We start from the raw sequence: 27,785 nt of genomic DNA on the forward strand, positions 1-27,785 counted from the left end.
TATGGCGGATGGCGAGGAGCCGTAAGTAGCTGTGTGTGTGGTTCTCCCTCCCCCTTGGGGCTGGGTGGGTCCCGGGCTCCCTCCTTTTGGGGCTCGGTAGCGCGAGACTGACCCTTCTTTTATTCTCTCTCTTTTAGGGAGAAGAAAAGAAGGAGGATAGAGGAGCTGCTGGCGGATGGGTTAGTGTGGGGCTGGGCTGCGGGGCCTAGTGTGGTGGCGGGGCCTCTGGCTAGCGTAGGGCCGGCCTGCTGACGGGTGGCTTAGCGCGAAGCTTGCCGAGGTGGGGAAGTGCGGGCCAGAGGGGCGGCAGAGCAGCTGCTGGCGTGTGCTTAGTGCGAGGCTTGGACAGCGGGAGCTTGGCCGGAGGCAGTTGCTGTGGAATGGGTTAGTTCGAAGGTCAGGTGGGGTGGAGCTTCTGGGTGAGGTGGGGTGGAGCTTCAGGATAGGAGGATTAGTACGGGGCCTGATGGTGGGAATGGTGGAGCAGTTACTGGTAGAAGGATTTTTAGGGTGGGGGTCTGGATATGGCTAGAAGTCTGCTTGGCCAGGTCAAGTGAAGCAGAGCTGGGAGGTGGTTGCGGGCACAAAGTAGTTTTTGTGGGATGGGAAAAAGTATCAGAGCGGTAGCTGTGTTAGTCTGTATCTGCAAAAAACAATGAGAAGTCCTGTGGTACCTTATAGACTAACAGATATTTTGGAGCATAAGTTTTCATGGGCAAAGATGAAGCCCCATAAGCTTTATAAGGTGCCGCAGAACTTATCATGGTTTTTGTGGGGTGGGAGGAAGCTGCTATGGAATGGGGCAATGTGAGGCAGGGACTGTTAGGAGCTGGAGCTGTGGGACTGCAGGAAGCTGGTGTGGGTGAGTTAGTGTGAGCTGAAAGGGGCCTGTGTAGCAGACTGTGGAAGGTGGGGGAATCTGTTGTGGAGAGGAGGCTGGTGCTTGGGGTGCTGGAAGCTTGGCATGAGTATGGCCTGGCAATGCTGGAGAGGAGGCTGGACTGCTTGATAGAGGCCTGAGGAGGTGACTGTTTTGGCCAATGAGCATTAAAACTCAAGGATACAGAAGAGTTATCTTTGCTTATTAAAACCTCAGACTTTATGCATCTACCCTCACTCTCCAAGAAATAACGTGTGGGAGCCCTAAAACTGTATCCTTTCCTCTCCTTGTAACCCCTCACCCTAAAGATCACAAAACAGATCTAGCCACTTAGTTTTGAGAGGCAGGCTCAGAGGCATTACGTGTGTATATTTGAGATGGGTCTCGCAGAGCTTTTTAGGAATATGATACGGTCTCTGCGAAGCATGGAGCTTTAGGAACTGGCAGAGACCAGGCGAAAAAAAAAAAGATAAATTGAAATAGTTACTGGAAAGATCCTTAATACAAACTTAATCACACATAGAATGGCTAATACTATGCTACCACAAAATGAATACTTGAAAAATGATTTTTTAAAAAAAAAAAAAAAACTCACTTGAAACAACAGTTTCGGCAGGTGTCCAAAACATTTAAATTGACATCAAATCTTACTGCCTACAGTTAACTGTAAATTAAGAAAAATGTAATCCTCTTTCTCCTCCCTCCCCAGAAAAGTATGGTTGCATAATGGATACAGTTAGACTGTATGTAAAAGAGCACAGGAAAAATCAATTCTTAATACCACTCAGTATAGCTCTGTTTACTTACAGTAGATCTTCTGAATTACAGTATGCAGGTGGATAATTGTGGTGCAAATAAAATAAGTTAAAAGCAATTACGAATTTTTAATTTTCTTTTATAACCATAAATGCTGAGAACCAGTGTACAATAGGATGATCCATAGATCTAAGAATCAGGGAAGGGAGTGTACATATTGCATAAGAAAGTAAAGCAAGTTGCAATTACAAAAGAGAAGTAGTACTGTAGTGTTTTTTAGTAAGTCCTTCATAAATTTAGTAACTGGTATAACCATAAAATTCAATAGCAATCCCCAAGGATAAGTTTGGCTCACTGTCCAAAAATAATCAAAATGTTGACAGCTTGTGAAATCTTCAGGCAAGTTCAGTTTCAGGGCTTTTTTAAAATTTTATTTTATTTATTTCTCCCCCCACACACTTTTTTTTACAACAAGTTTTTTTTCCCAAATTATAAAAAGTCTTTTGCAGGTTTATAGATGGTTTGTAGGTTTTTTAAAAAAAAAATCCCCCCAAAAATTACAATAGAGTTAACCTATTGTCCATTATTTGAATTTTGAGGGAAAAAAAGCTTATGCAGATTTCCCTCATTTTTGGGCTAAACAAACTACATTTCTTGGATAGGTCAAAGTAGGGTGTTAATTTTTAAGACTGAAAAACTGTCTTATAATTTGTTCTTCTCTTGTTAACACTGAACGGTAATTATAGAGGCTAAGTTGACCTACATTTTAAGATGGGAGTTGTGTTTCTTCTGGGAAGGATTATTCGGTGACTAGGTTAGTATGAGAGAGACAAGAGCTCCTAAAAGCAATATTGAAATTAGTATGCTGGTTCTGAAGTATTCCAACAAGACATTTAATTTAATTTAAATATGAACTACTGAAAGTGACAGGTAAAGAGTGGAAAAATCGATTATGGCCTCTTTTTGCTTTAGGATGTAAAATAATTCTTTAAAATTTAAAAGCAAATTAACAGTACAAATCATTTTAAAAATACTTATATTAGAATTTAAATTTGTCTGCTCTATAATACCCTATGCGTAAATGCCAAATAGGTACAATGAAATTGGCACCTCATCAGATGAGATGGCATTACTTTTATTCAGACCGCTGTCTTTTTGTTGATGCCTTAATAAAATTCATTGAAGGAAAATTATTATTGTGCACTCAAGTGCTGGGAACCTCTGATAAGCCTATCAGACTCATCTAAGAGGTCCAACAAAGTAAATTAATATAGGAATTGACATTTCTGGTATGTCTGAGGAAAAGGGCTGAAAGAAAACCCAGGCATTCTTTGTAGATCAGGAACAATCCACAAAACAGTGCACTCACTTTTTCTTCCCAGGTCACTTTTAGCTGATTATAGATAATTAGTCAAATTATTTTCAGATATCTATTTTTCTTTGGTGTGCAGTTAATGGTAGTACTTGGATTTCAAAAATACTCCCTCACTCCCTCTGTCCGGCAAATGTTTACACGTACGCTCAACTGGAACTGGAGTAAAGTTAGAGATATGGACCTGTTTACAGGATTAGACAATAGACAGATTGTTTCCCATCAGTTGTGCTAAAAGACAACCAAGCTTTAGAGATGGCATTTTCTTTACTGATTTTTCAGCTGAATTTACTATGTTCTGTGCAGAATGGCTGTTGATGGTGGGTGTGGGGACACTGGAGACTGGGAAGGTCGCTGGAACCATGTAAAGAAGTTCCTCGAGCGATCTGGACCATTCACACACCCTGATTTCGAGCCAGGCACTCAAGTGAGAACTGTTTATTTTAAATCAAAATGTTCATAATGTTGTGTTGCAAATTAATATAAACACACTTATTGGTGTACCATCCAGCAATGCAAAATGCTTGCAGACCCGTGTGTGTAAAGTGAATAAATTGATGTTTTTAGAATAAAGTCCAATGTTGTAAATAGAATTCTGCACTTTCATATTTCTTAGTAATATATGCATAAATTGTACTGTGCACGTGGATTATTTCCTGGAATTCCAACTGGAGAATAGTAACATTCTACTGGTTTTAAGTTGTTTGGGGTGCAGTAAGGAATTATCTCCTAGATTAATGAAGAATCGGGCTAAGCATAAATAGTCATAGTACAGTAGAACCTCGGTGAATACCTTGGGAATGGAGGTTGTTCATAACTGAAATATTTGTAACTCTGAACAAAACTTTGTGGTTCTTTCGAAAGGTTAAAACTAAACATAGACTTAATACAACTTTGAAACTTGGAAACACGGAAGAAAAGTGCTGCTTGTACCCACCTTAGTTTAAATGAAACAAGCACAGAAACACTTTCTTTACCTTGACAAATCTTTTTTACTAAACTTTCCCTTTTTGTTAGTAGTTTATTTTTTACATAATGATGTATTACATTTGGAGGTTTGGGGTTTTTAGTTTCTGGCTGTGTGCATACTTCTAGTTCCAAAGTGTGGTTGGCTTGTCAGTTTGTAACTCTGATGCTCTTAATTTATGAGGTTCTACTGTATTGGGAAGGGAGGATGTTTATAAAATGGGAATGACCAAAACTCCATCATATTTGAAAATGGAATAACTATTTGAACTGTTACTATGAGTCCATGTGCCACACTCATGTCAATTCTGTTATGTATGGTAGCCTTGGCACAAACAAAAAATGAAAAAGTAAATAGCAAAAGAAATTGGTTCAATTTACTTAGCTTTTTTTCCAACTATTACTTGTTTCTTCCCCTCTTTATCCCTCCTCCTTTTTTATTTATGAACAGTTCCTTAGCCCCTTTTCACCTGCTCATTTCTCCTTTGTTTTCTTACATTAATTTTGCACTCTCCAGGCATTCTTATTTATTACCTTTAATTTCCCTCTTCCTACTTTCCATTTTTATTCTAAATTCTTGGTCTGTGCTTTTGTAATCCTTTTTAATGTTCTCTCTTTATTTGAAAGCAAAATAGAAACTGTTCTCTAGGTTTTTTTTACATTGCTTTTTTGTCTTTCTTTTTTTTCAGTGCATTTCAGTTTATTCTTGTTTGCTTTCAATAATTTTGTTTTGTTTTGCCTTTAATGTGTTGTTCCATACATTTCTATTTTAAGTAAATACTGGTGAAACAGTCCACAGACTGCAATTATCCAGTACTGCAAGTATTTCTTCATCTTTTAGGCCAGCAATGTTTTCTGTGTGTGGGTTGAATTTCATTTTGTATTGTGTAGTATGAAACCTTTTGTGCAAGAGAGAGGCCCTGTTAGATCTTGAAATAAATTATTTTGTGACCTGAAAAGGAAGGTGGCAGGCAACTTGTATATTTCATCAGCCTGATAAAATAAGAAATATGAAGAAAATATTGAAATCAGCAGACATTTTATTTACAAAAGTTAGTTAAGGTATAAGACTTCCGTGGACTGAAATTGGCTACGTCTACACTAGCATCCTTCTTTTGAAAGAAGCATGCAAATGAGATGTGGATTTACATATCTCACCTCATTTGCATATTTTTCTGTCAGAAGAACTTCTTTTGAGGATGGGGTTTACTTTAGAAAGAGACAAGTCTGCACTACTTTTCTTCTTTCAAAAGAAGAATATGCAAATGAGGTACTAGTTATGTAAATCTGCACTTCCTTTGCATTTTTGATTTTCTTCATTTGCTTGCCTCTTGAAACAGGAATGCTAATATTGACACAGCCTTTAAGTTCAAGATCAAAGAACTTCATTAGGTGCTTAGCAGTTGTAAATTTATTGTATGTTTTATGATGAAGTAGGGAAATCTTAGTTTTCTCCTGTTCAGTATATTAATATATATTTTTCATTCTTTGCAGCCTCTCGACTTTTTGTTGAACACATGTAAAGTTCTAGTTATTGGAGCAGGAGGATTAGGATGTGAACTCCTGAAAAATCTGGTAATTGCTTGGTTTTCCTCTTTGTTTCTTGGAATCCTACTCCTTTCTACAGGAGCTTATTCATTCATTTTGATTGTTTAATGCTTTGTCATTTTATTTTTGTATGAAAGTATTTGGAAGATGGTAGCTTAAGTTTGGTCCTGTAGTCTTTGCTTTGGAAAGTCTCTTTCAGGGATAAGCAGAGATGCTGTAGTTTCAAGTTAATCTCAAATCCCATTCACTGTAGCAAATGAAATAGTGAGCTTGTTCAAAATTCAGTTTACGCATGTTTAATACTGATAGTTCAATTTAAAATAGAAATTAATTTTCTTTAGATTTTTTGGGTGAACTTAAAATAACTGAGCATCATCCAGTGAAGTAACATGACGATGCAGCTATTAGATATCCACTGTTAATTTCTCCTTTACTATTGATGTCCAACAACACGTGCTTTTACTTTAAAAAGTAGATATTGATTTGTTTAATTAGTGCTTTGAATACAGCATTAGAATAATTCATGTATATAATAAGGCTTTTACTGTTCATTTTTGAATGTCATATTGCATGTCATAATGCATGTGAGAATATTGAATCTTATTCTTAGAAGCAGTTGGAGGGTGAGGTTCTTTGTCAGTGTCTTCAGATTTTACCTGTTCTGCTTGATAGTTGCACATTTTTGAGAGGCTATGTTACAGCCTGTATCTTTATTGCTTTATAAGATTGAATTGAAATCTTCAAACACACAATTATTCTGGCAGGAGGGTTACTGCCCAGTAATACAAGGCATTTTCTTTCTCTTGCTTGTCTCCATAGCGTTCCAATTCTTTACTGCAATTCAGACCCAAGTCTTCTGTGGGATAGTTTCAGGGCACCATCATTAAGTTACTGGATCAGCCTCACAATAACTTTGAGGACATTATTGTGCTTTAATACCATTTGTCATTACTGAGGATGGGCTGGTCTTTCTTCAGTGGCAGAGATATTAAGCCCGTTGTTTTCAGATAATGAGATGGTTTTATACTGGTGGCTCTACTTCAGTCTATACTGCAAGTTTGTCCTGATGATTTTCAGCAGTGATTTGAGCACAGCCGTGGAAAACCCTGATCTGCATTTATCTTAATTCAGAAACAGTTGTTAAAGGTATTTAAAATTGCAACAGAGTTAACTTTCCGCATTGAATATTTCTGAACCACTTAGATGAGAGAGAGGTAGATTCAGATAGTTTCACACTGCTTACTGTTTTGCAAAATGTGACCTTATTTTAAAAAATTCTATCTCCTGTGATTGTGAAGCTACCATCTGTGTTGTAAAATCTGCATATTACCATCTTGCTTGTACTGCAGACAGATAGGGTAAAACAAAAGAAAACAAACTAAGTGTGAATGTCTCATTCAGCTCAATAGTGTTTCAAATTCAAAATGTACTTTGACTATTTCTCATGTACTCAACACAGTATCAGCTTTTGTAGTATTTTAACCAGAAAAATGACTACACCTAAATTCAAATGTATTACTTACGTTTAGGATGTGTCTAGGTTTAGTCTGACTGCCGGCAGCATGGTGCAAATGAGGGCTAATGAAATTGCAAATGGACATATTTGCATATTCAGACATTTTATCAGCATATTTGCTGTAAAAACAAGCAGTGTAGACATGGTTCTGTGGCAAAAACCCTGGAAAAATCAGGCATAAGGGGCTGCTGACAAAGGGGATTTTTGCTGGGAGAACTATGTCTACTCTGCTTCTTTTCTGAAAATAAGTGGCCATTTGCAGTTTCATGACCCCTCACTTGCAGTATGCTACAGGCAGCCAGACTGAATCTAGACACAGCCAAAATTAATGTAATATGGATGATAATGTCCTGTCACTTATCATATAAGCATTACAACACTTACATTTCAGAAAGTTTCTCTTCCTACTTTTGCCAAACAAATTTTAAGTGAACTTTCCTTGAATGATGAAGTGCTGTGCTCTGTTGACACAGAAGATCTTACAATGACACTGTAGTACTGCTGCATCTTGTCAATGTAAAGTCTCCTGTGTAACTGCTCTCTGCCAACAGGGACAGTCTTCTTGTCATCATAATTAAACCACTCCCAACAAGTGCTGATGATGATGATGGTGCTTCTGTTTTACTAATTTATTCTGGTTGGGGAGAATTTTTTTCACCTTGCAGACTGACATAAGTACTAGTGTAGATGTAGCCTTAGTTTCTACAGAATACACTGGCTAAATCTGTGGACATTTTGCACTTTTTTGTTAGTCTAATACACGTATGTTTATGTCAGAGAAGAAAGTCAACACTTGCCATGTTGTCTATGTTAATTTGCCAATCTCTGTATGGTGTTGAACGATTTATAGATTCCTTCAGAGGTGGGAGGGATAGCTCAATGGTTTGAGCATTGGCCTGCTAAACCCAGTTTGAGAGTTCAGTCTGTGAGGGGGCCATTTAGAGATCTGAGGAAAATACATTTAAAAAAAATTTGTCAGGAATGGTGATAGATCCGGTTGCGAGGGCAGGGGACTAGACTCAATTACATCTGAAGTTCTCTTCCAGGTCTATGAAATAGGTATATCTCCACGTATCTTTTAGCACTTGGATAGTTTTATTGATGAGCTGTAAGGTTCTAACTTCCTCTTATAAGCTTCACTTTATTTCCACAGGCATTATCTGGTTTTAGACAAATCCATGTTATTGATATGGATACTATAGATGTTTCTAATCTGAATAGGCAGTTTTTGTTTCGGTAAGTGATATTTTCATGATTTCGAATATTATTTAATTAGTAAGCAAAAATATTGTGTACCTGTTTAGGCCAATATTGTGCCATCAGCATTGTTAACTAACTTCTCATATCAAGGGAATGCTCATTCTTAACTAAACTGGGGTCTGATACTGCACTGCCTTTCACCTTTTGCAGTTTTTCATATCTATGCACAGTGAATATAAAATTCTTAGTGTTCTGATTTGGCAATGCTTTGCAACCAGTCTGAAACTAATTTTCACAAGTTTCAAGGGCTACAAAAGGTACAAGACAATGAGTGGAGATTATCATCTCTTAAAAGTCATTGGTGAATATGCGTATTACTGTCATTGTAAATGTTAGCCTTTATAGCAATTTTAATTTTGCTCTTTCACAATTTTGAGTACTTTCTGAAATACCTTTTTGTAGGCATAGATAAATATTGGATACTTTTTAAGCAGTACAGAAGTTATTATTTGGAGTTGTACCTTCAAGAAAATCCCAACTTTTTTTATGCATAAAAGTAAATTACTAGGACATAGTCTTTTACTAAAATGCAAGGATGCTCTTATAGTACACACTCTTGGGTCGGCTGTGAGAGAGACTAGAGCAGGGGTGTCAACTCCTGGCCCACAGGCCATCCCCTGCTGGAGTAGTTGCACAGTCCAGCTCAGGGGTCCAGGGGTGTGAGGGTGGGGCTGTTCATTCCAGTTTCTAAAGCCCCACCCCTTCCTACCTTCACCTCGCCCTCTTCTGTGCAGCCTTTGAGATTACTTGGGGTGGGGAGAAAAGGGGGGGAAGAGAGAGAGGCCTGGTGCATCAGCAACGATCAGACTCTCCATGGCAATAGGAGCCTGAGGAAGTTCAGTGGAGCAAATGCATCTGCTGAGTGTGCTTCACTTCCTTGTGGCATCTGTGGTCTCAAGGAGTGCGGGGGAGGGGTCCTGAGTGCTGCTGCCACACCATACCAGGTCCCCTGGTAAATCTCAAGGCCGTGTGCTTAGGGGATGGAGTGCCTTGGGGATGAGTGGAGAAGATGGGATGAAGGCAGAAATGGGATGATGTTTGGAGGACAGAAATGGACAGCACTATTTCTCCTGCCAAGACTCCTGGGCTGGATTGCCCAACTGCTCTTGTCAGAGATGGCCCACGGGTTGGGAGATCGAGATCCCTGGGCTAGAGCATGTTGAGAAGGAAGTTTGCTATCTCATAATTTCTATGGGCAAGTCTGGTGTGTTTCCAAGATTAAAAAATAAAATATATAATATTCTCCAGAGCTGGCATTGTAGAAAATAGAAAATGTTAATTCTTGTAGTGCTTAGAGACTTACCGGTGAGCTTCTCAAATTAACAGTACAGTTTGCTGTACAGAGTTCTGGTGGAAATATTGTTAGTTGTAGTCAATACCCGTCCTTTAGAAGTGTGTGGGCCCCAAGAGTCTTCCCCACCCAGGCCCCGCCCCTTTCCACTACTGCCCCTATTCCACCATTTCCCCCAAGTACCCTGCCTCCGCTTCATCCCTGCTCTTCACCCACCCCTTTCTCAAAGCCTCTGACCCCTCCTCTCCTAAGCAATGCTAGAAGCTGGCAGAGCAGACTGGGCTGGTTGTGCTGCCAGCCCCTGCATCGCCCAGGTTCTGTGGCCCCCTTCCCAACTGGGGGAGTGGATCCCACAAAGTGTGGTGCCCAGGCAGGGATGTTAAAGGTTAATTGGTATGGGCTAGACCAACCCCCAGCCTGTCGTCGGCAAGAGGTTTCTCTAGGACTGCTGTGAGCAGTGACACTCCAGCCATACAAGAGTAGCTCAGTGCGCATGGAGGTGTGGTGTTCTGAGGGCCACTGCACCTGGGGATGGTTCTGACTTACCTGAGCACCCCTGCCCAGAGTGTGCTTGATGCTAGCACAGGTAGGGGCTGCTCTGGGCATTCTTGAGCACCCCCCACCTGTGGCAATGCTGCAGGCAGGGATTCTCCAGCCAGGCCTCAACAGCACAGGTCCCTGGCGCACTGCGAGCAGGGGTGCTCCAGCCCAGCCAGAACACCCCAGTCCACTGCAGGGGGGCTGCTTCAGCTGTCCCCAAACCTGTGTAATCGCTTAACTGGTTAAACCTAGCATTTAACCAGTTAACTGATTAAACAGGATGTTACATTCCTATGCCCTGGGTGACTGCCCCAAACCATCCAGTGGATGGGATGGGTCTGGTTATAATCTTGATCAGTGCCTGTCTCAAATTAAATATAACAAATTGAATTAGCTTTTTTCAGTATCTCAGAACAGAGATCTATTCTCCTGTGTTTTGTGACTTCTAGAGAGACAATGTAGATGTGGTGATATTTTTCATTGGATCAGTTTCTGTTAGTGAGAGAGACAAGGTTCAAGATTACACATAGGCTATGTCTACACTTGGCCCGAACTTTGAAGGGGGCATGGGAATCAGGGTGATGGGAATTTACTAATGAAGTGCTGCAATGAATATGCAGCACTTCATTAGGCAGTGTTTCCCTCGCGTCAAATTCCAAGTGCGTTTACTCCTCAAAATTTTGGGAAGCAAAGGCACTTGGAAGTAGCGCAGGCACTTCAGAGTGCCCACAGCTATACGACATGCTGGCACTTCAAGGTCTGACACTTGGAAGTTGCCATGGGGGAGAATATGCCTAATGAAGTGCTGCAGCGAATATGCACTTCATTAGTAATCTCCCATCACCCTGATTACCATGCCCCCTTTGAAGTAGGGGGCAAGTGTAGATATAGCCACAGATCTTCAGTTTTGGGAAACGTACTCACTGTCACAAGCTGGAACTCATTGTCTAAAATAAGTAGTTTATGCACATTTCAAGGGACCATTTAAGTTGGAGCAACCCGTTAAGATCCCTCCAGTTGTGGGATGGAGAATACATTTTTTTAGTTCTGCCCTTTCTTGCTCTTGGTGGGAGTTGCATATAGTAAATTGAGAGTAGACTTTAACACCACACTTCCAGATTAATAGCTTCTTACATTTTAAATTGAAATCAAATTATTTGTTAAACAGCAAGTCTTCTATTGGGTACAAGTAAGTTTTAAACAGAATAAAGCTGTTAAATGGAACAAGTAGCACGTAAGTATCGATTAATTGATGCTAAAGGTAATAGAATAAGTAAAACCGTAGAAGGATTTATGTATAATAAGGTATCAGCTTCACAGTGCCACTTTCTTTCCTAGTAAAATAAAATATCCAACAGTTTTTGAAATATTTGGCATCAACAGCACTTACGAAGATCTTTAAATACATTTAGTCCAGTGGTTTTCAACCTGCTCTAGTTTCTCCCACAACTACCCCAAGAGTGTATACTATAGGAGCATTCCATTAGACCAGAGCAGCAAAACTTTGAATTTTTTAGCACACAGTTGGCTTTATTCTGTTTAATTTAAAAATATGAAGGTTTTTAGCATTTTTAGTTGCAAGTGTGTACTAACTGGACTGCATGTGACCCACAGGTTCAGAACTGCTGCTTTAGTCACTTGTCTGAAGCTTATAAGTAAAACCCATTGCAGAAGTGACAGGAATACTCCTTAATAGTATCAGTTATTAGATGCTTCTGCAGTTTCTTCATGTGTAAATTATTCATAAGAGATTAATTCTCTAACGGTAACGTACTATTAGAATAAGAATTTTGGAAGTACTTTTTTTTGCAGACCCAAAGACGTAGGACGACCTAAAGCAGAAGTTGCAGCAGAATTTCTCAACAATCGAGTTCCTAATTGCACTGTTGTACCGTATCCTTTGGTAGAGAAATGAGAGCCACTGAATTTGTTGTGTTTTTGAGATTATTGTAAATTGTCTGGCTGTTTAGTTTTAAAGAATGTAACTTCAGTTCTTGTTGCTCATTCAGGAAATAAGTTATGAATTGGGCCGATAACTTAGGTTCCTTCCCACTCTGGCATTATCTTGTAGAACCTCAAAGGTGTACATGGGCACAGAAGTAGGTTTTGGTGTTTGTACTGTGTTACTCCTTACAGTATGCAGTAAAATCTGTGATAAACATTAAGTTGTTCATCAACTATATTTACTAAGTATATTTGTAAATCTTCAGGACCATTGCCAGCATGGAACCTCCTGGGCCCACAAGTTATAGACAAGTAGCCATGTGTGTTGCAATTACACCAGCTCTTAACCATATCCTGGTGCACCCTGTTCAGTCTCTACAGGAATGTATCTTTAACCACCACTCGGTTTCTTCTGAACTAAGTGGGCAGCAGGGTGAAATGTGGCAGAATACATTACTCCAATTGGACAGCATAACATTTTCTCAAATTTTTATTATTCAGTTTAAGGTAGTTGAGACTTCTCTGCGTTTATGTGAATCTTTTTAGACTATCTTTTTTTGTTTGGTTTTCAGTGTGGAGTTCTTCCATTCTCCTGCTTTCATGCGTCCCTGATAGTTTACTCTGAGTGGCTTGATCTTGAGATCAGGGGATTACAAATTTAGCTTCATTTTTGTCAGAGCACTGCTTTCTTTCACAGCCTTCCCGTTCACTTAAGCTCAGATTGTGCTCCTCATCGCCTTCAGAGAAATGTGAGGGTGAAGAGACTGGACTGCACTCTCCAGATGAGTTCCTATTCTTGTCTTCATAGCTGATGATTTAATGGTCCTAAGGTCCAGCCACAATTTTCTAGGAATTGTGAGGCCTCTGATCACTAATCTAATATAAATATTAATAAAGTGCTGTATACAACTATATTGCTACATCATTAGATCTTTTGATTTACTGATTTTGTATTTGTTAACCTAGATTTGGTTATAATACTATAGAAGTATGAAATTACCGTGATATAATTCCTTTACTGCATATACATTCAGACATTTTAAAAAAATTCAGGATATGGATGAAACTTTCTATCGACGTAAGTACCAATTGCTAATATACAAATTCTCCACTTGTGTTTTGGCAGAGCACTGTAGTTCTTGATTGCCATTTTTTGTTAAGTTAGTTTAGGTGTTCGCTTTTTATTTTTTTTTTTGTAGTGAGCAGGAAGTTTTATTAGTTGAAAGCCAGAACTTTTAAAGTGAAACTTTGTTATAGACTACATAGGACAGGCAATTTAATTTCTGTTTAAACAATTTGAATAAAATATATTGATGATTTAAAGAAAAACACACTTAAATTTTAAATAACATTTTTCTTCTAGAATTTCATATTATTGTGTGTGGGCTGGACTCTATAATTGCAAGAAGATGGATAAATGGCATGCTGGTAAAGACTTTATTTTAATCTTTCTAAAATTAATCATTTGCATACAGTTTGCAAAATTTAAACTTCTTTCTAGGATGAATAACAGTAGTATGGAACAAATGCGCTAAAATGGAATTGTAAAACTAGTTAAGTTATTGGTAAAGACCTACATTTTCCGTCGTCTACTGTGCTTTTTAGAGTACATCTGTCTGTCAATGCTACATTTGTTCAACAACTCTTACACTGTAAGAGCTATGACCACAAAATTTGGTATGCAGCTTTCTCTCACCGTAGCTTAAACCAAGGTCAGAGTTTGGTTGTGCTTGGAAAGTGGGAAATGTCTGGAATCCCAGGATTTCCCAGGGCAAGGAAAGGGAGGAGCACGGACATGAGGGATGAGAACTTCAGTTTTGCCACTGGGGGCATTGTGTGCTGGGAACAGCGGTGTGGCAGAGTGGCCAGAGCAGGAAAACAATGGCCACATGGAGACATGGCTCTCCACCCTGCCAGGAAGGGTGTATGCCCCTCTACCGCAACTCCACCCCCACTGTTCAGTCACAGTGCTGTGCTGGGGGGGAACCCTGCTGTCTCCTCGCAGCTCCCACACATAGGCCCCTCAATCTTTTGCATAAACAATATCCTTTTTCCTTTTATTTTCAAAACAGGAAAAACCCCTTATTTCACTTCAATACCCGAGCAATGCTGGGTCAGTTTGCTAGTTACTTATTCTCAGCTTTCCTTCCCTTTCTTTCCTACTGTGGGAGTGTGGTGTTTGGACATTCAGGTAGATTGTTTTAAGGCAAGGGCCATGTCTTTGTACATTTTTATGTAGCGTTCAGAGGAGACCTTTGTCCACTCTGAAAGAAGCTTTTGGACACTACCATAATAGAGAAACTTAGGCAAAGTGGTAATAAGGTAATAATAATAGTAATAAAAGTAATAGTAGACAGATAATTGTTAGGATCAGAATTATTATAACCCCATCCAAATGCTGAATATTCAAAATTCAGTTGGTCACACTCTGACAGTTGAGACTATGCTGTGATGGCAATTTCATGCTTAGTTTTGGAGGGCAAAATTGAGGCTTCAGGTTGTACTGACTCAAAAAACAAAAACAAAAAAAAAATACAGGATGGGCTGTAATATTTGCTTACTGCAGAGTTCATGCTTCTCAGGGCTCTGCAGATTGGGGCATTCTAAGGAAGCGTGATCTGCTTTTTTTCAGCAAACATATCTCCTGTTTTGGCCATACTTCACCCTGTTTGCTTCTTCTGTCCTTGGCAAGAATAAGCTGAATGCGAGAAGGATTGTACATGAGTCCATGGCTAATCTAAATAGGTCTTCAAAACAATGGTGCCTTTGCATGCAACATTCATATGGGCTCCTTGCCTGTAGCCATATGAGAAGTGCACAAAGTCCGAATTTGGCCCATGAGTTTTGGGTCGGCCTTATACAGCTTGAACCTCTCTAGTATTTAATATATGAGTTTGTTGTCATCTTCATGTATGAAGTTACACCCCTGACTGCCTTGTGATTCATGATGAAATGTATACCTCTGTTACATTTTGTGAAGAATGCCACTAGTTAGTTTTACAAAATCTATCGGTATAGAGAGAGAGAGAGAGAGAGTGTGTGTTTTCTCTTTGAGAGGCCGAGAATTGAACGAGCATGGAGACTTAACTCTCTTTTCACATCTGGAAATGCTCCTAGCCCAGAGATGAGATTCAGTAACAGGAAGCTTGGAGTAGTTTGCCTTGCTGCTTCCTGTGCTAATGTTCTTTGAAAAAACAACCTTTAGTGAGCATTATATTCACTTAAAAACAAATAAATAAAAGCAGGATCTAACTTTAAATAATATAAATAACAGAATTCAAGGTAAACTTGTTTTCCATTAATACCACTTTGTAACTTGATGTTGATGTTTATTCATTGGCTTAATGAGATGCCATCTGAGTAAAGCATGAATGAACGTGGGTGTGACATCTTGAGAAAGCCAAGGATTCTTGCTCAAATGTCTGAAAGTGCTTTTTCAGACAGCAGAATGGAAGACAGATGACACAACGTTTTCTAGGGGGTGGTATTAGTAATGCGAAGAGGATGCTGAGGTTACATATGTGATCCTTTAATGTATTTTATGGCTTTAACAACTTTTTTGAATGGATGGTAGACGTACTGTTGATAGATGTTTGGCTTGTGAGGAGTTGGAAAAGAGAGAGCTGAGTGACAGCTAGTCCGCTGATAAAATTGCATGATGTGGATTTGCTGTGAATTCATCTGGATGTCTGTGCAGTATAGACTTTTAAGTAGAGTGTGGTTCCTTGTAAACAAAGGTGTCAAACTGAAACTGATATAAGCCTGTTTGTATTTGTGGTTGTATCCATTGTCTTGGTTAAATACCACTTGCTTAAAAGACCTGAGATTCTGTGTACTGTGACAGTAACAGTTGGAGGGAGTTTGGGCCCACTATTCCTATTAATCAAATCAGATTGAATTGCGAACACACACTTAACTCTCTGAGAAAAAAATGATCCTAGAAATGCTTAGCTGTTCTATTTAACTTTGAAATGGCTCAGTGAACAACTGTACCTAAGCTTTCAATGTCTGTTGTTTCCTCATCTGTACAATAGGGCGATAAATTATTTACCTACCTCCATACATGTTTTGGGAGGATGGGCTGGCTAATATTTTTATAGGTTTCACCTTCCTGGTCAGGCACCCTGAATAAGGGATTTTGCTGGACCGGGGAGATTAATGTCCCCTACTCCTTGGCTTGCTACTGCAGCTAGCCCCAGATCTGGCTCTCTGGCCCCACAGGGCTGCTGGGGGACACCAGAGTTCCATCCCTGACCTCCGGTGGGACTGTAGGGGTATGCCAGCGCTCCATCTCAGCTTTGCTGCCCCCCCCGTGGGTTTGCCAGGTGGTTACCCTCTTGCCCTGGATTTCTGGTCCAGGAAATCCATAGTTTTGCTGGACCCAGAGCGTGTTGATTTTAGGGGGTACCATCTGTATTGCGCTTTGCAGATGTAAAGTGCTGAATATTTAGGTATAAAACTATTTATAAGACTTATAAAGAAGGAATTTTGGTCTGCAAAACTCCATTGACATTTGTACTGTATGTATTACGAAATATTTAAGTTTAAACATAAATAACAGGCCAGTTTGTACTTTGGTCAGATATAATGGTAGCTACATGCCTATTTAAAAAAAAAAATTGATGGTTTAATAACATAGCTGTTCTACTTGGCTATAGGAACAAGATTCCATGGTGAAAGAATTTAAGTTTTAAGTCTTATGTATCTAATAACAAATATGAAAGTGGGAGGAGGTATATAGATGATTCTAATTACAATACTGAATACAGTAAACCCTTGATTTAACAGACTCATCGGGGAGAGGCATCTGCTATTCCCGAAAGTTCATTAAATGCGAGGGTTTACTGCCCACCCACCCCCACCAGGCGCCCCCAGCCCCAACACGTCCTGCCTCCCTGTCCCCCCAAAACCCAAACCAAAACCCTGCCACTCACCAGAGCCACCATTGGAGGAGCTTCAGGACCACGCTGGTATGGCTGGGACCCTGCTGGCACAACTGGAGGTGCCGCCATGTGGTCCTCCTACCAGGGGTAGGGTGCGTATGTGAGTTCCAGTCTGCCTGAGTATGCATCCCACCCCTGATGGGAGGAGCGCGTGGTGGCTCGTCCAGGCTGCTGCAAGTCTCAGCTTTTTTTTTGAGGTTGGGAGGGGGAGGTCATGATTTTACAGACCTCAGTGGACTTTGGGAACAACTGGAGGAACGTTCTTTGTTCCCAAAGCCTGATAAATCAAAGTCTGTAAAACTGAGGGTTTACTGTATTTCATAGCATGTCATGGTGTGTTATATCTTTAAGTAATAGGTGATCTTTAAGGAACTTTTTGGATCTGGTATAATTTTTAATGCAACTTTTACAAATTTGTAATTTTCACAGATGTCTTTTTTAAACTATGAAGATGGCATGCTAGATCCAAGCTCTATCATTCCTTTGATAGATGGAGGGACAGAAGGTTTTAAAGGGAACGCTCGTGTGATAATACCTGGAATGACAGCTTGTATTGAATGCACATTAGAACTTTATCCACCTCAGGTAACTAAAAGCATTGATGTTTTTTTCCCCCCCTCTTGTATGTTCTGTTTCTGACACCTATTCCTCCTCCTCCTTCTGTCCTTCAGAAAAATATATGTTAAGTCACTTATGATCTTTCCTCATCAGATCAATTTTCCCATGTGTACTATTGCATCTATGCCCAGGCTGCCAGAACATTGTATTGAATATGTCAGGATATTACAGTGGCCAAAGGAGCATCCTTTTGGAGGTAACCAGTATGCTTCATTTTATTTTATTTTATTTTATTTTTAATCCATGAACTACTGTTATTTTTAAATAATCAAAGTATTTGCACCCATATCAGAGTGTAAAATCATACTTTGATCCAGTAAATAGATTATTTTAGTTTTGCACTTTGGCCAGCATTGGTAAGATAAACTTCACTCTTGAATTAAAATCCTGTGTGTCAGTTTTCATCCCAAAGCAATTATTTTACAGCTGTATTGGAAAGAAAACAATAGACTGTTCATGTTGAATGAAAAGTTGTTGATCTCCTGTTCATCATACATTGTTTATTCTTTTTTCTAATCCCCAATTTCTGTAATCAGAGAAAAGAAGAGATATGATTGTTAGAAGACAATAATGAAATTTTCTATTAGTGTAAAAATAAACAAATGTATAATTTTAGACTCAATCTGTCTGTCTGCATGAATGATCCTGTTGAAAAATGCCCTTTTATCATGCTGAATAATGGAAAGTTTAATACCGTATAATTTTCAAAGTATCGCATTTTAAAAACTGTTTTTATTTGATACAGTAGGGTCACAACATGTGCAAGGGTTCAGTGTTGAGAACCCTTGCGAATATTGAATTTAGTGAATATCTGGATGCACCACATGGGTGGCTAGGGCACCTCGCAGTGGCTCCAGAAGGACCACATGGGTGGCTGTAGTGCTTCACACCGCTTGGTGGCAACAGCAGCGCTGCGTGGGCAGCTATGGTGTCTCATGCCGTGCGGCAGCAATAACAGGGCTGTGCGGGCGGTTACAATGCCTCGTGCCATGTGGCAGTAACAGTGCAATGGATGACAAACCACTTGCGAGTAATTGAATTTGTGAATGTTGTGACCTTGCTGTATTCATAATGAATCCTTGAAAACATAGATATTTTTGCTGAACTTGTGTTTCCCTGTGTGCACCTATAACTTTGCTGCTGCATTTGACTGATTGCTGATATGTGCATCCTTCTGGGACAAAAAAAAGTATTGAGACTTTCAGGGGATTTGAAGGGAGATACAAATCTTGCAGTGTCCATGTAATTATGTTAGAAAAAGTAGTTTAAATATTTAGTCTACTTATCTTATTGTTGCCCTTAAAAATCACGTGGTCTCAACTCTTGAGAATGTATAGGGTTTTATTCCTCCAACAACAAAACTGAAAATTTGAAGTTATACTTAAAAATTAATATTGGGAAGTACGAAAATGCATGGTTAAAGCAACTTAACTTTAACTCTGCCCCACGACCACTATTCGCAGAATAAACAGAAACCAGACAATCTTATCTTCATGTAGTCCTCATTATTGAGAAGCAATCTAATATTTGGTAATAGACGAGGAGGTATCTGCTAGTCTGTATTGTAAAAAAAGCAGTTAGGTAGCAACAGGCCCCATTGCCAACTTTGTCCACCTATCTGTTCTGGAGAAACCATCACTGGACATAACCACATTAATTACAGAATCAGGGGCACATTCTCGTGTTCCTTAACTGACATCATATATGCCATCATGTGCCAGCAATGCCTATACACCATATGTATAAGACTGACTGCAAACACACTTCAACAAAGAATGAATGGACATAGAACAGGCATAAAAAATCTCCAGATACACAAACCTGTCAGCCAGCGCTTTAAAGGGATGAGCCATTCTGTTGTTAAAGACCTTAAAGTTTGTGTTCTACTGAAAAAGGGACTTTAAAAATAGTCTACAGAAGGAATGCTCAGAACTAATGTTCATATTCAATTTCAACATATTAACAGGTGGTTTGAACAGGGACAACAATTACCTGACCCATTATAAGGACTCTTGTACATACTTTGTTTTATCTAACTCTTCACTTCTTCCCCATCACCTTCCTCTGCTCTTCTGATTTGCCAACCCTGATGATAATTTTTCTGATTTGTGAACATCGATAACAATTTTTGGACCTCTGTGCTTTATATATTGAGTCTGTTCTGGTAAGGCTAAGATCTGAAGAAGTGGATCTGTCCCACAGAAGCTCATCATGTAATAAATTATTTTGTTAGTCTTTAAAGTGCTACATGACTGCTTTTTTTGTTTTGGTTACCATACCTTTTTCTTTTACGGTATTAAAAGGTATTAAGGTATTTAAGGTATTTCTAGCTTAATAATGTTTTAATCCCAGCAATCTCCTTTGGGAGTTTTTAAAAAAAAAAAAAAAAAGGGCATTGAGAGTCTCAAATATTAAACTGTTAAGAACCTGATAGCTTTGGAAGGATGGCCCCCCAGTCAAGATATAGGTTGAATCCCTTGTATCCAGCATCCTCGGGACCTGACATCAAACAGACAACAGTATTTTCCAGTTGAGGGAAAGTCATCTTCCGCCAGCTGACAACCCCACATCTGGCTGCTCACTGACCACAGGTCCTGGCAGCTGGGTCCCAACTTCTGGCTGTCCCTGGGTCCTAGCAGCCATCGACTGCCCTGGCTCCCCATGGCTGTTTGCAGCTGCCGGCCCATGGGTCCTGGCAACCCGCCGATGACCACAGGCACACACAGTGGGGAGCCCAGGCCAGCAACTGACAGGCTGTTGGGACCTGTGGGCTGCAAGAAGAGGAATGTTTCTGGATAACAGAATTCCAGTTAAAAGCTGTAGATTGTTTACTATCTTCTGTTAAGGTGGAATTGGCTATGTAGAATAGACAGAATTGGAGAGATTTCTCTCTAGGCCACTAAATGGATTCCTTATCTTCCCCTAACCGTATTTCACTCCTCTCATAACTTTTTGCCCCTTGCTCTTCACTCCAGCCTTCCTTGTTCTTATGCTGCCCCTCATCCTTCAATGTAGTTTCCCTGCCCATGGCTCTCCTGTATGCTATATTTTGTGCGTCCATGTCATGACCTTATTAACTCTTCATCAGAGCTCATAAATATATGGAAATTGGTTTTAATAACTAAATTGTTTTGCGAGCAATACTTCCAAAAATATGTGCTAATGCTCACCAGGGCTAGTCATTTAAAACAAATTTGGAACTTTTAGATATTGATGAAGAGCCGTTATGAATTTCGATTTATATATCTTTAATTTTCCTGTAGAGGGTGTTCCTTTGGATGGCGATGACCCAGATCATATACAGTGGATTTACCAACAATCATTAGAAAGAGCATCGCAATTCAATATTAAGGGTGTTACATACAGACTTACTCAAGGTAAGAGATTGCAGTAGTTAGAGTTTTGGTGAACATATGTGTACAGTAACCACTTGCAAATGGCTACAATAAATAAAAAAAAATAAGTGGGGGGAGGTACTTCATCATCTAGCACATAGTACACTGCTGAGAGCTATAGAAAAGTCCAGCATAGAAAAATGTATAAAGTAACTTAGGTTAAGTCTATATTAGGAAGTAAGTTGATTTCAGATATGCAGTTTTGGCTGCGGCACATTACATAGCTAGAATCAATGTATCAGGTTTGATTAATTTCCCTAGTGAAGACCTAACTGCTATACTCTCACATCAGCCTTCCGTACTCTACGCAATAGCATGGTGTACAGGAGTCAACTGCCAACCCCAGAGAGATCAATTTTGCAGTATTTTCACCAGACCCGGTGAGAATCGGTCTTCTGCTTGGTATAAACAAGCCCTTAGGTTAAACTGTGCTGCAATCAAAGTAACTGCAAAATTTGTGCAACAACCCTCTGTATGAGAGAGCTGCTTTGCAAAATGCTTAATGTTGTATGATTTGTCTCTTCAGGGGTGGTTAAGAGGATCATTCCAGCGGTAGCTTCTACAAATGCAGTCATTGCAGGTACAGTAGTGACAGAAGGAAAAGCATTGGCTTTCATTAGAGGGTTCCCAGGAATCTTAGTACAAGTGTCCCTCACTTTTTTCCTGTCCTTTAGGGATAGTGAGTGTTTTTCATGGGGCCACAGTTAAAATGGAGAGTGAGAGTGGGTAGTTTAGGCGTTTTCCCAGTTTGCTAACTTGTTTCTTTTATTATTCCTGTTTTCTCTACATAATATCTATGTTTGATCTTGCGCTTTCTGTGATTTAAGAATAAGGAAAAGTTTTTGTAGATGCACTGCCATCTTAAAAATGTAGAAATAAAAAGTGCAGCTCTACAAGACCAAAGTGTCTACTAAAAGGCTGCACAAACACTCCAGGCTGCAGTGGGGAGAGACTCATCTCCACTAGTCCCAGCCCCAGATGAGGAGGAGTACCTCTCCTCTGACCCCCAACCCAGGACCTGCCAGAGGAGAGATGCTTTCCTCCCAGTCCTGGCGTTGCTATGGGTGGTGGTAGATGGAGAGAGTTACTGCCCTCCCCCAGCCCCAGAACTGTCACAGGAAGAAGAGATGCTCTCCCCAACACAGATGGAAAATGTCTCATCCCTGCCCTACCCCGGATCTTGCAACCAAACCCTTTTTCTCATGCTTGAGCTGCCTCCTGCACCCTGAACCCCTCCACCCCAGCCCCGCCCCAGAACACCTGTCTCCTCCTGCAGGAGCCCCTGCCTCTCCAAGCCCCAGCTGAGTCCCCTCCAACACTCTGAACCCTTGGCCCTGTCCCTGCCACATGAATTTTGTTATGTGCATGAATATAGGCATGATGCTTCACACATCACCTCCTTACTGGTGTGCATAACAAAATCCATTCCATACGTGCAGGGGCAAAACTAGACAGAACATTGCAAAACTGTCTCAGATAAGTGGCAAGTCCACCCTATATTCTGCCAGCTAAGTCGCTGAAGAAACCTTCAATCTTTAGGCATTCTGATTTTTTGTATATATTTTGAGATTGAGAATAAAATTACTATTTGTTTTTCCTTTTTTCAGCTGTATGTGCCACTGAAGTTTTTAAAATAGCCACAAGGTAATATGTGTTTTTTTGATATAAATATTTTCAACAAACTTGTTTGTATAAACATTAACACATTTCTCATTGCAGTGCATACATTCCTCTTAATAACTACTTGGTGTTCAATGACGTAGATGGATTATACACCTATACATTTGAAGCTGAAAGAAAGGTTAGTACTATTACAGAAGAGCCTCCTGAGCTGGCTGGGTTGCTTCCTGATTTATCACCTGTTGCAATAGCAGCTAGTTACTGATTTGCTGAAGTTAAAATTCAGTGTCTGGTCCCCACCACTGTAGTACTTAAATACTTCCACTTCTGTTTTGAAAATAGAAGTAACAATATGTTGGTCTACTTCTGCTGGAGGAGCGGCCTGATGAGTATACAAAATATTTTGTGGGAGGGGATTGATCTAATAGGCGATGATGTGCTAGACCCATAGGCTGGGTCTACATGGAGCCACTCTCCCGGCAGCTCCATGCTAATGAGCAGCCTCGCAATTGCAAATGGCTGCTCACTAGCATGGTCCCGTGGCTGTCGCCAGCCCCTTGTGCCAGAGGGGCTTTTTGCCCCCAGGGCCACATCCACACAGCCTCTTTACTGTCTGCACCCCCTCTGCGGAGAGTGAGCTTTTTTGCGGCTATGTTAATGAGCTGCTATTTGCAATTGCGAGGCTGCTCATTAGCATGGCGCTGCCAGGAGAACAGCTCTATGTAAACCCAGCTATAGAGAGCAACAAATCTATTCAGCTTTCAAGAGGAGTAAAAATTAAGGTCAGTAGTTGCTGATCTGCCAGGACATCAGACACACATGGGCATGTTGCTATTACAGTGGAAGAAATCTTTCCATCAATCCTCCCGATCCTCAGTGATCAGTAGCTTTACTCTGCAGGGGCCAAGCAGTCAGTCAGATGTGTCTGTTAGAAAGAGGAGCACTTGATACTTGGAGTAGGTGTAGAATTCACTGTCATGCATCAAATTACCAGTACTCGTTATAAAATACATAGGAATCCACCATAAAATATATATAAAATACTGGTTTCTTATTTAAGAAATATTGAGCAAAAATTTCTTAGTGGCTGGGGAAGGGGCAAGAAGGATTCCCCAGCAGCTATTTGTGTTGGCGTTGTTACTGCAGCCAGTGTTTAAAATACCAGCCTCTGTCTAGAAAGATGAGCCAGGTGACAAAATCCCTAACTCTGGCAATTGCTTTTGCTAATATAGCTGGAGGAGAACAGTAGCTGAGCCTGGAAAGCAGGATCAAGGAAGTAGTAAACCTCTGACATCAGGAATGATAATTCCCAGAACAAAATACATAGCCTTAAGGACACAACAGCAACTGTTGGCATGAAGAGGTTAGGACATAGTTAATTCTGTAAAAATATAGTTTGATCCATGCCTTTATAAATTTTGCAAGTACAGTAAACAATAGATATACATGATTGCAACTTGCGCTTAGTTTGTGTTTACACGAGTTTGAATCCTGGGGTTTCCAGGGGCTTGGGGGCTGGTGAGAGCACAGGGGACAGAGCCAGGTGAGAGCTAGGGAATGAGACAGCTCTGCCCCTGTGGCTTCTCCCCAGCTTCCCCCCAGTTGGAGGACCTGGGGGACAGCCAGCCAGGGTGGCGCAGCTTCCCCCAGCTGGGGGAAGCCAGGTGGACAGACAGCTGTACCACTGCAGCTTTTTTCCTGGCTCCACGCCACTATGGGAGCTGGGAACCAGGCTGCTGTCTGGTTACCAGCTCTCCACCAGTAGTGCGCTGGTCAGTTTCCTGTTTCCCCGCAAGCTGCTGCCTGGTTCCCAGCTTCCACTGACTTGTGCTAAATTTGAGTTATGCTAGGTTGCCCAGGAACACAATCTGGGGGACTACTGTAGTTGTAACAGCAAAGATCTACAGTTGGAATCATTACCCATCCTGATATACATGTTTGACAAAATACATTAGTATATGCTTGATCACTACACTTTTTTTTTTTTTTGGATAGGAAAATTGTGCAGCCTGCAGCCAACTTCCCCAAAATATAGAATTTCCTCCATCAGCTAAACTACAGGAAGTCTTGGATTATTTGACTAATAATGCTTCATTGTAAGTCTGCCACTATTCTGATTTCTTTGATTAATTTTTAAAAATTTGAAGTTTGCAGAATGTTAAGATAAGGTTGTTTTTTTTTTTGTTTTTTTTTTAAAAACTGCGTTTTATCCTGGTAGCTCTCATGTTTTATGTTTTGTGTTTTTCATATAGGCAAATGAAATCTCCAGCAATCACTGCAACTGTGTATGGGGGGAATAAAACACTCTATTTACAGGTGATCAGACCTGCTTGCTTTTACTTAGTTAAATGAGTTTCATTTAAGTTTGACTTGGTTCAATTAAAATATTTTTAAAATTTACTTTGCAGACGGTAGCTTCAATTGAAGAACGAACAAGGCCAAATCTTTCCAAGACACTGAAAGGTATTTTCTGATTGTTATATGCAGAAGATGAAAACATAAAATAAATCAGAGCTCTGATGATTCACAGATCTTGTGCTGTTTTATTTAATGCTTCTGTAGAACAAAGTGCACATTGTGCAATAATAGGAGCACAGTTATTTGTATTATGCAGGTTTGCCCACTTTCATGCAACAAATCTTTAAAGTTACATATACATGAAATAAAATTACTATGTGACTAATTGTAGAGAGCTAAACTGGTATCTAAACACTTCAGGGGAGTGGGCATTCTGTTAAAGACCTGAGAATTTGTGTCCTGGAGCAAAAAAGAATTTAAAAACAGATTAGAGGGACAAATTTGTGAGTTGGAATTCATGTTCATATTCAGATTCAACACATTAACATGTCGTATGAACAGAGACACCCATTAGCTCACGCATTACAAGGACTGCTTCCCTTTCTTTAATGCTTGTAATTATCTCAGACAGGACAATTAATAGTCCCCTACCCCACCTCCCTCTCCTTCAGTTCTATGTATTTGATTTGTCAGCCTTTATTACTATTTATTTATTTGTCCTCTGTACTTATATATGTCAGTCAGTATTGGAAATGATTGACCTGATGAAGTGGGTCTGTCCCACGAAAGCTCATCACCAAATAAATCATTCTGTTAGTCTTTAAGTACTATATTTCTGCTGTTTTGTTTTGTTTTGTTGGAGTACAGACTAACTTGGCTACCTCTCCAGTAGCTGATTAGCTCATTTTAAGATATGTGCAAATTGCTGAATTACCATAAAATTAATGGATTTGAGTGTTTTTTTTTTTTAAATCTGGGATTATTGTGCCCCATTCCTTTCCCCAATGGTTAAATTGGGATTTTTGTGGAGGAGAAATTATAGGGATTAGCTACCACAAGCCAGTGTAGCTAGCTGTCCGCTTCCATGGAAAGCGCGAAATGACACTTTCAGGGATCAAAGTCGTCTCCAGTGCTGGTTGTGAAAGGTGAGAAATAACGAAGGTCAACAGGAGAAATGCTCCCATCAACCTACTGCCTTGTAGACAGATGTGGAAGTCGACTGCAAATCAATCAATTTTTAGCTACACAATTGGCATAGCTAAATTTGTATATCTGTGTTCAAATTCTCTGTCTCGTGTAGACAGCCTCTGTCACCCCCTTTTTCCATTCCTTCCACTCTTCCTGTTCTTCATTTCATTATGTGTATTCTCTACTAATTCACAAACACTTTTACTTTGAACCTATACGAGGGTAATAACCCACCTTCTCATTCACTAATTATTGCACTATGGTTAACCTCTTTTCATAGTCAGCTTTGTCATCAGAATTATTTTGGGAAGGAGCCACTGACTCCTTTAGTAGTCACGATTATTTGGGCAGATGTCATTAGAAAAATATTTGAGTCGGCAAAGGATGCTGTGAAATGTTTTTTCTTTGTTCTTGACAAACATCTGCTAGTCGTGATTTTGGGTGACTAAAAATTGAGATTATAGCTAATGAATTATGTTAAACTGAATTCTGATAGTTTTTTTAAGCCTTTCTAGAACTGTACCTTGGGGGAGGGGGTGAGAGGGGAGGGTTGTTTGGTTGGTTGGTGGTTTGTAAGCATAGATCTATTGCATGAAACTTCTTTATTTTTTTCTCGTTTCAGAGTTGGGGCTTGTTGATGGTCAGGAACTGGCAGTTGCTGATATAACTACACCACAGACTATGCTGTTCAAGCTTCATTTTACTACTTAAGACCAATTATAAACTGTACATACAGCAAGAAAATTCTGCACACCATGTAAAACATGTTGTGCTATATGCGGATGTTAAGAGTAACCTAAAATGTCCCTTTTAAGTACTAGCCTTGCTGGAATCACCCTTATATTAGAACTGTCTTTAGACGCCAATATTTGGTGGATGGTATTTGTATAAATGCTCATTAATGTACAGAACTTAATGTACAGTGATAATTTTTTGGTTTATGTGTTGCTGCTGTTAAAATAATGCCAACACTCCTTCCTACATGTGGACATTTTATGGTAGTCAAAGGAGTTCTCTGCTTGCATTTGAACACTCACATCTACAAAAGAATATCCTTTAAGGAGAACAATGATTTTAAATTAAATTTTAGAATCCAAATACATTACCTGTGGGCAGTAGAGTAAAATAAGTATTGAATGTTTCCTCCTTTATTTAATACTCATTTTTATTAACCTGCTAAACAGGTATTACATATTGCAGAAGGTTATTTCACTTTGGTTACAAAATATGGCAAGACAATGAAATTAAACTAAATGAAGCTCTGTGAATGAGAAGTATTTTTCGTGTATATGTCCAGTAGACTAGTGGCTACTGTACACAATAGTGCAGTCAAATGCCCACTGATATTCAGAATTGGCGAGTTACATTTGGTTATCGTTGATGCTCTCAAGGTATTTATTAATAAAATATATATAAAGATATCTTGTTCTGCAGTGTGTCAGTGGAAATTCAGGACAATATATGACCATAATTAAGAAAAGATAAAAATATAAGGTACCTCCATTTCAGTTAAAACAGCTGTTTGTATTACCTTGAGTACAAAAGGTGAGAGAGTTTGAGAGTTACTTATGCACAAATGAACTCAAATGCATCTGAAATCTGTCATTGTATTTGATACAGCCCTCCTTTTCTATTCTTAAAATGTTTTCT

The 27,785-nt window shown here is 39.7% G+C and overlaps 1 protein-coding gene across 3 annotated transcripts; it reads left to right on the plus strand.

The window, feature by feature from the left end:
* On the plus strand, positions 1-27,556 carry UBA3 (ubiquitin like modifier activating enzyme 3). Of its 3 annotated transcripts, XM_075005569.1 has the most exons (18): positions 1-21; positions 138-179; positions 3,315-3,435; positions 5,469-5,549; positions 8,192-8,274; positions 11,942-12,022; positions 13,108-13,151; positions 13,437-13,501; positions 17,446-17,601; positions 17,728-17,830; positions 20,898-21,011; positions 21,556-21,609; positions 22,637-22,673; positions 22,749-22,830; positions 24,645-24,745; positions 24,902-24,965; positions 25,058-25,112; positions 26,758-27,556. In XM_075005569.1, exons 1-18 carry the CDS (start codon positions 2-4, stop codon positions 26,844-26,846), a joined length of 1,392 nt encoding a protein of 463 aa, XP_074861670.1. In that variant the 5' UTR covers position 1; the 3' UTR covers positions 26,847-27,556. The 3 variants fall into 3 exon arrangements, with proteins under 3 accessions (XP_074861670.1, XP_074861674.1, XP_074861673.1); XM_075005572.1 differs by lacking the exon at positions 138-179 and having other exon boundaries at positions 2-21; XM_075005573.1 differs by lacking the exons at positions 8,192-8,274; positions 11,942-12,022; positions 13,108-13,151; positions 13,437-13,501.
* Positions 27,557-27,785: the final 229 nt, after the last annotated feature.

This window comes from Carettochelys insculpta, chromosome 11, assembly GCF_033958435.1.
Source record: "Carettochelys insculpta isolate YL-2023 chromosome 11, ASM3395843v1, whole genome shotgun sequence".
Taxonomy (NCBI): domain Eukaryota; kingdom Metazoa; phylum Chordata; order Testudines; family Carettochelyidae; genus Carettochelys; species Carettochelys insculpta.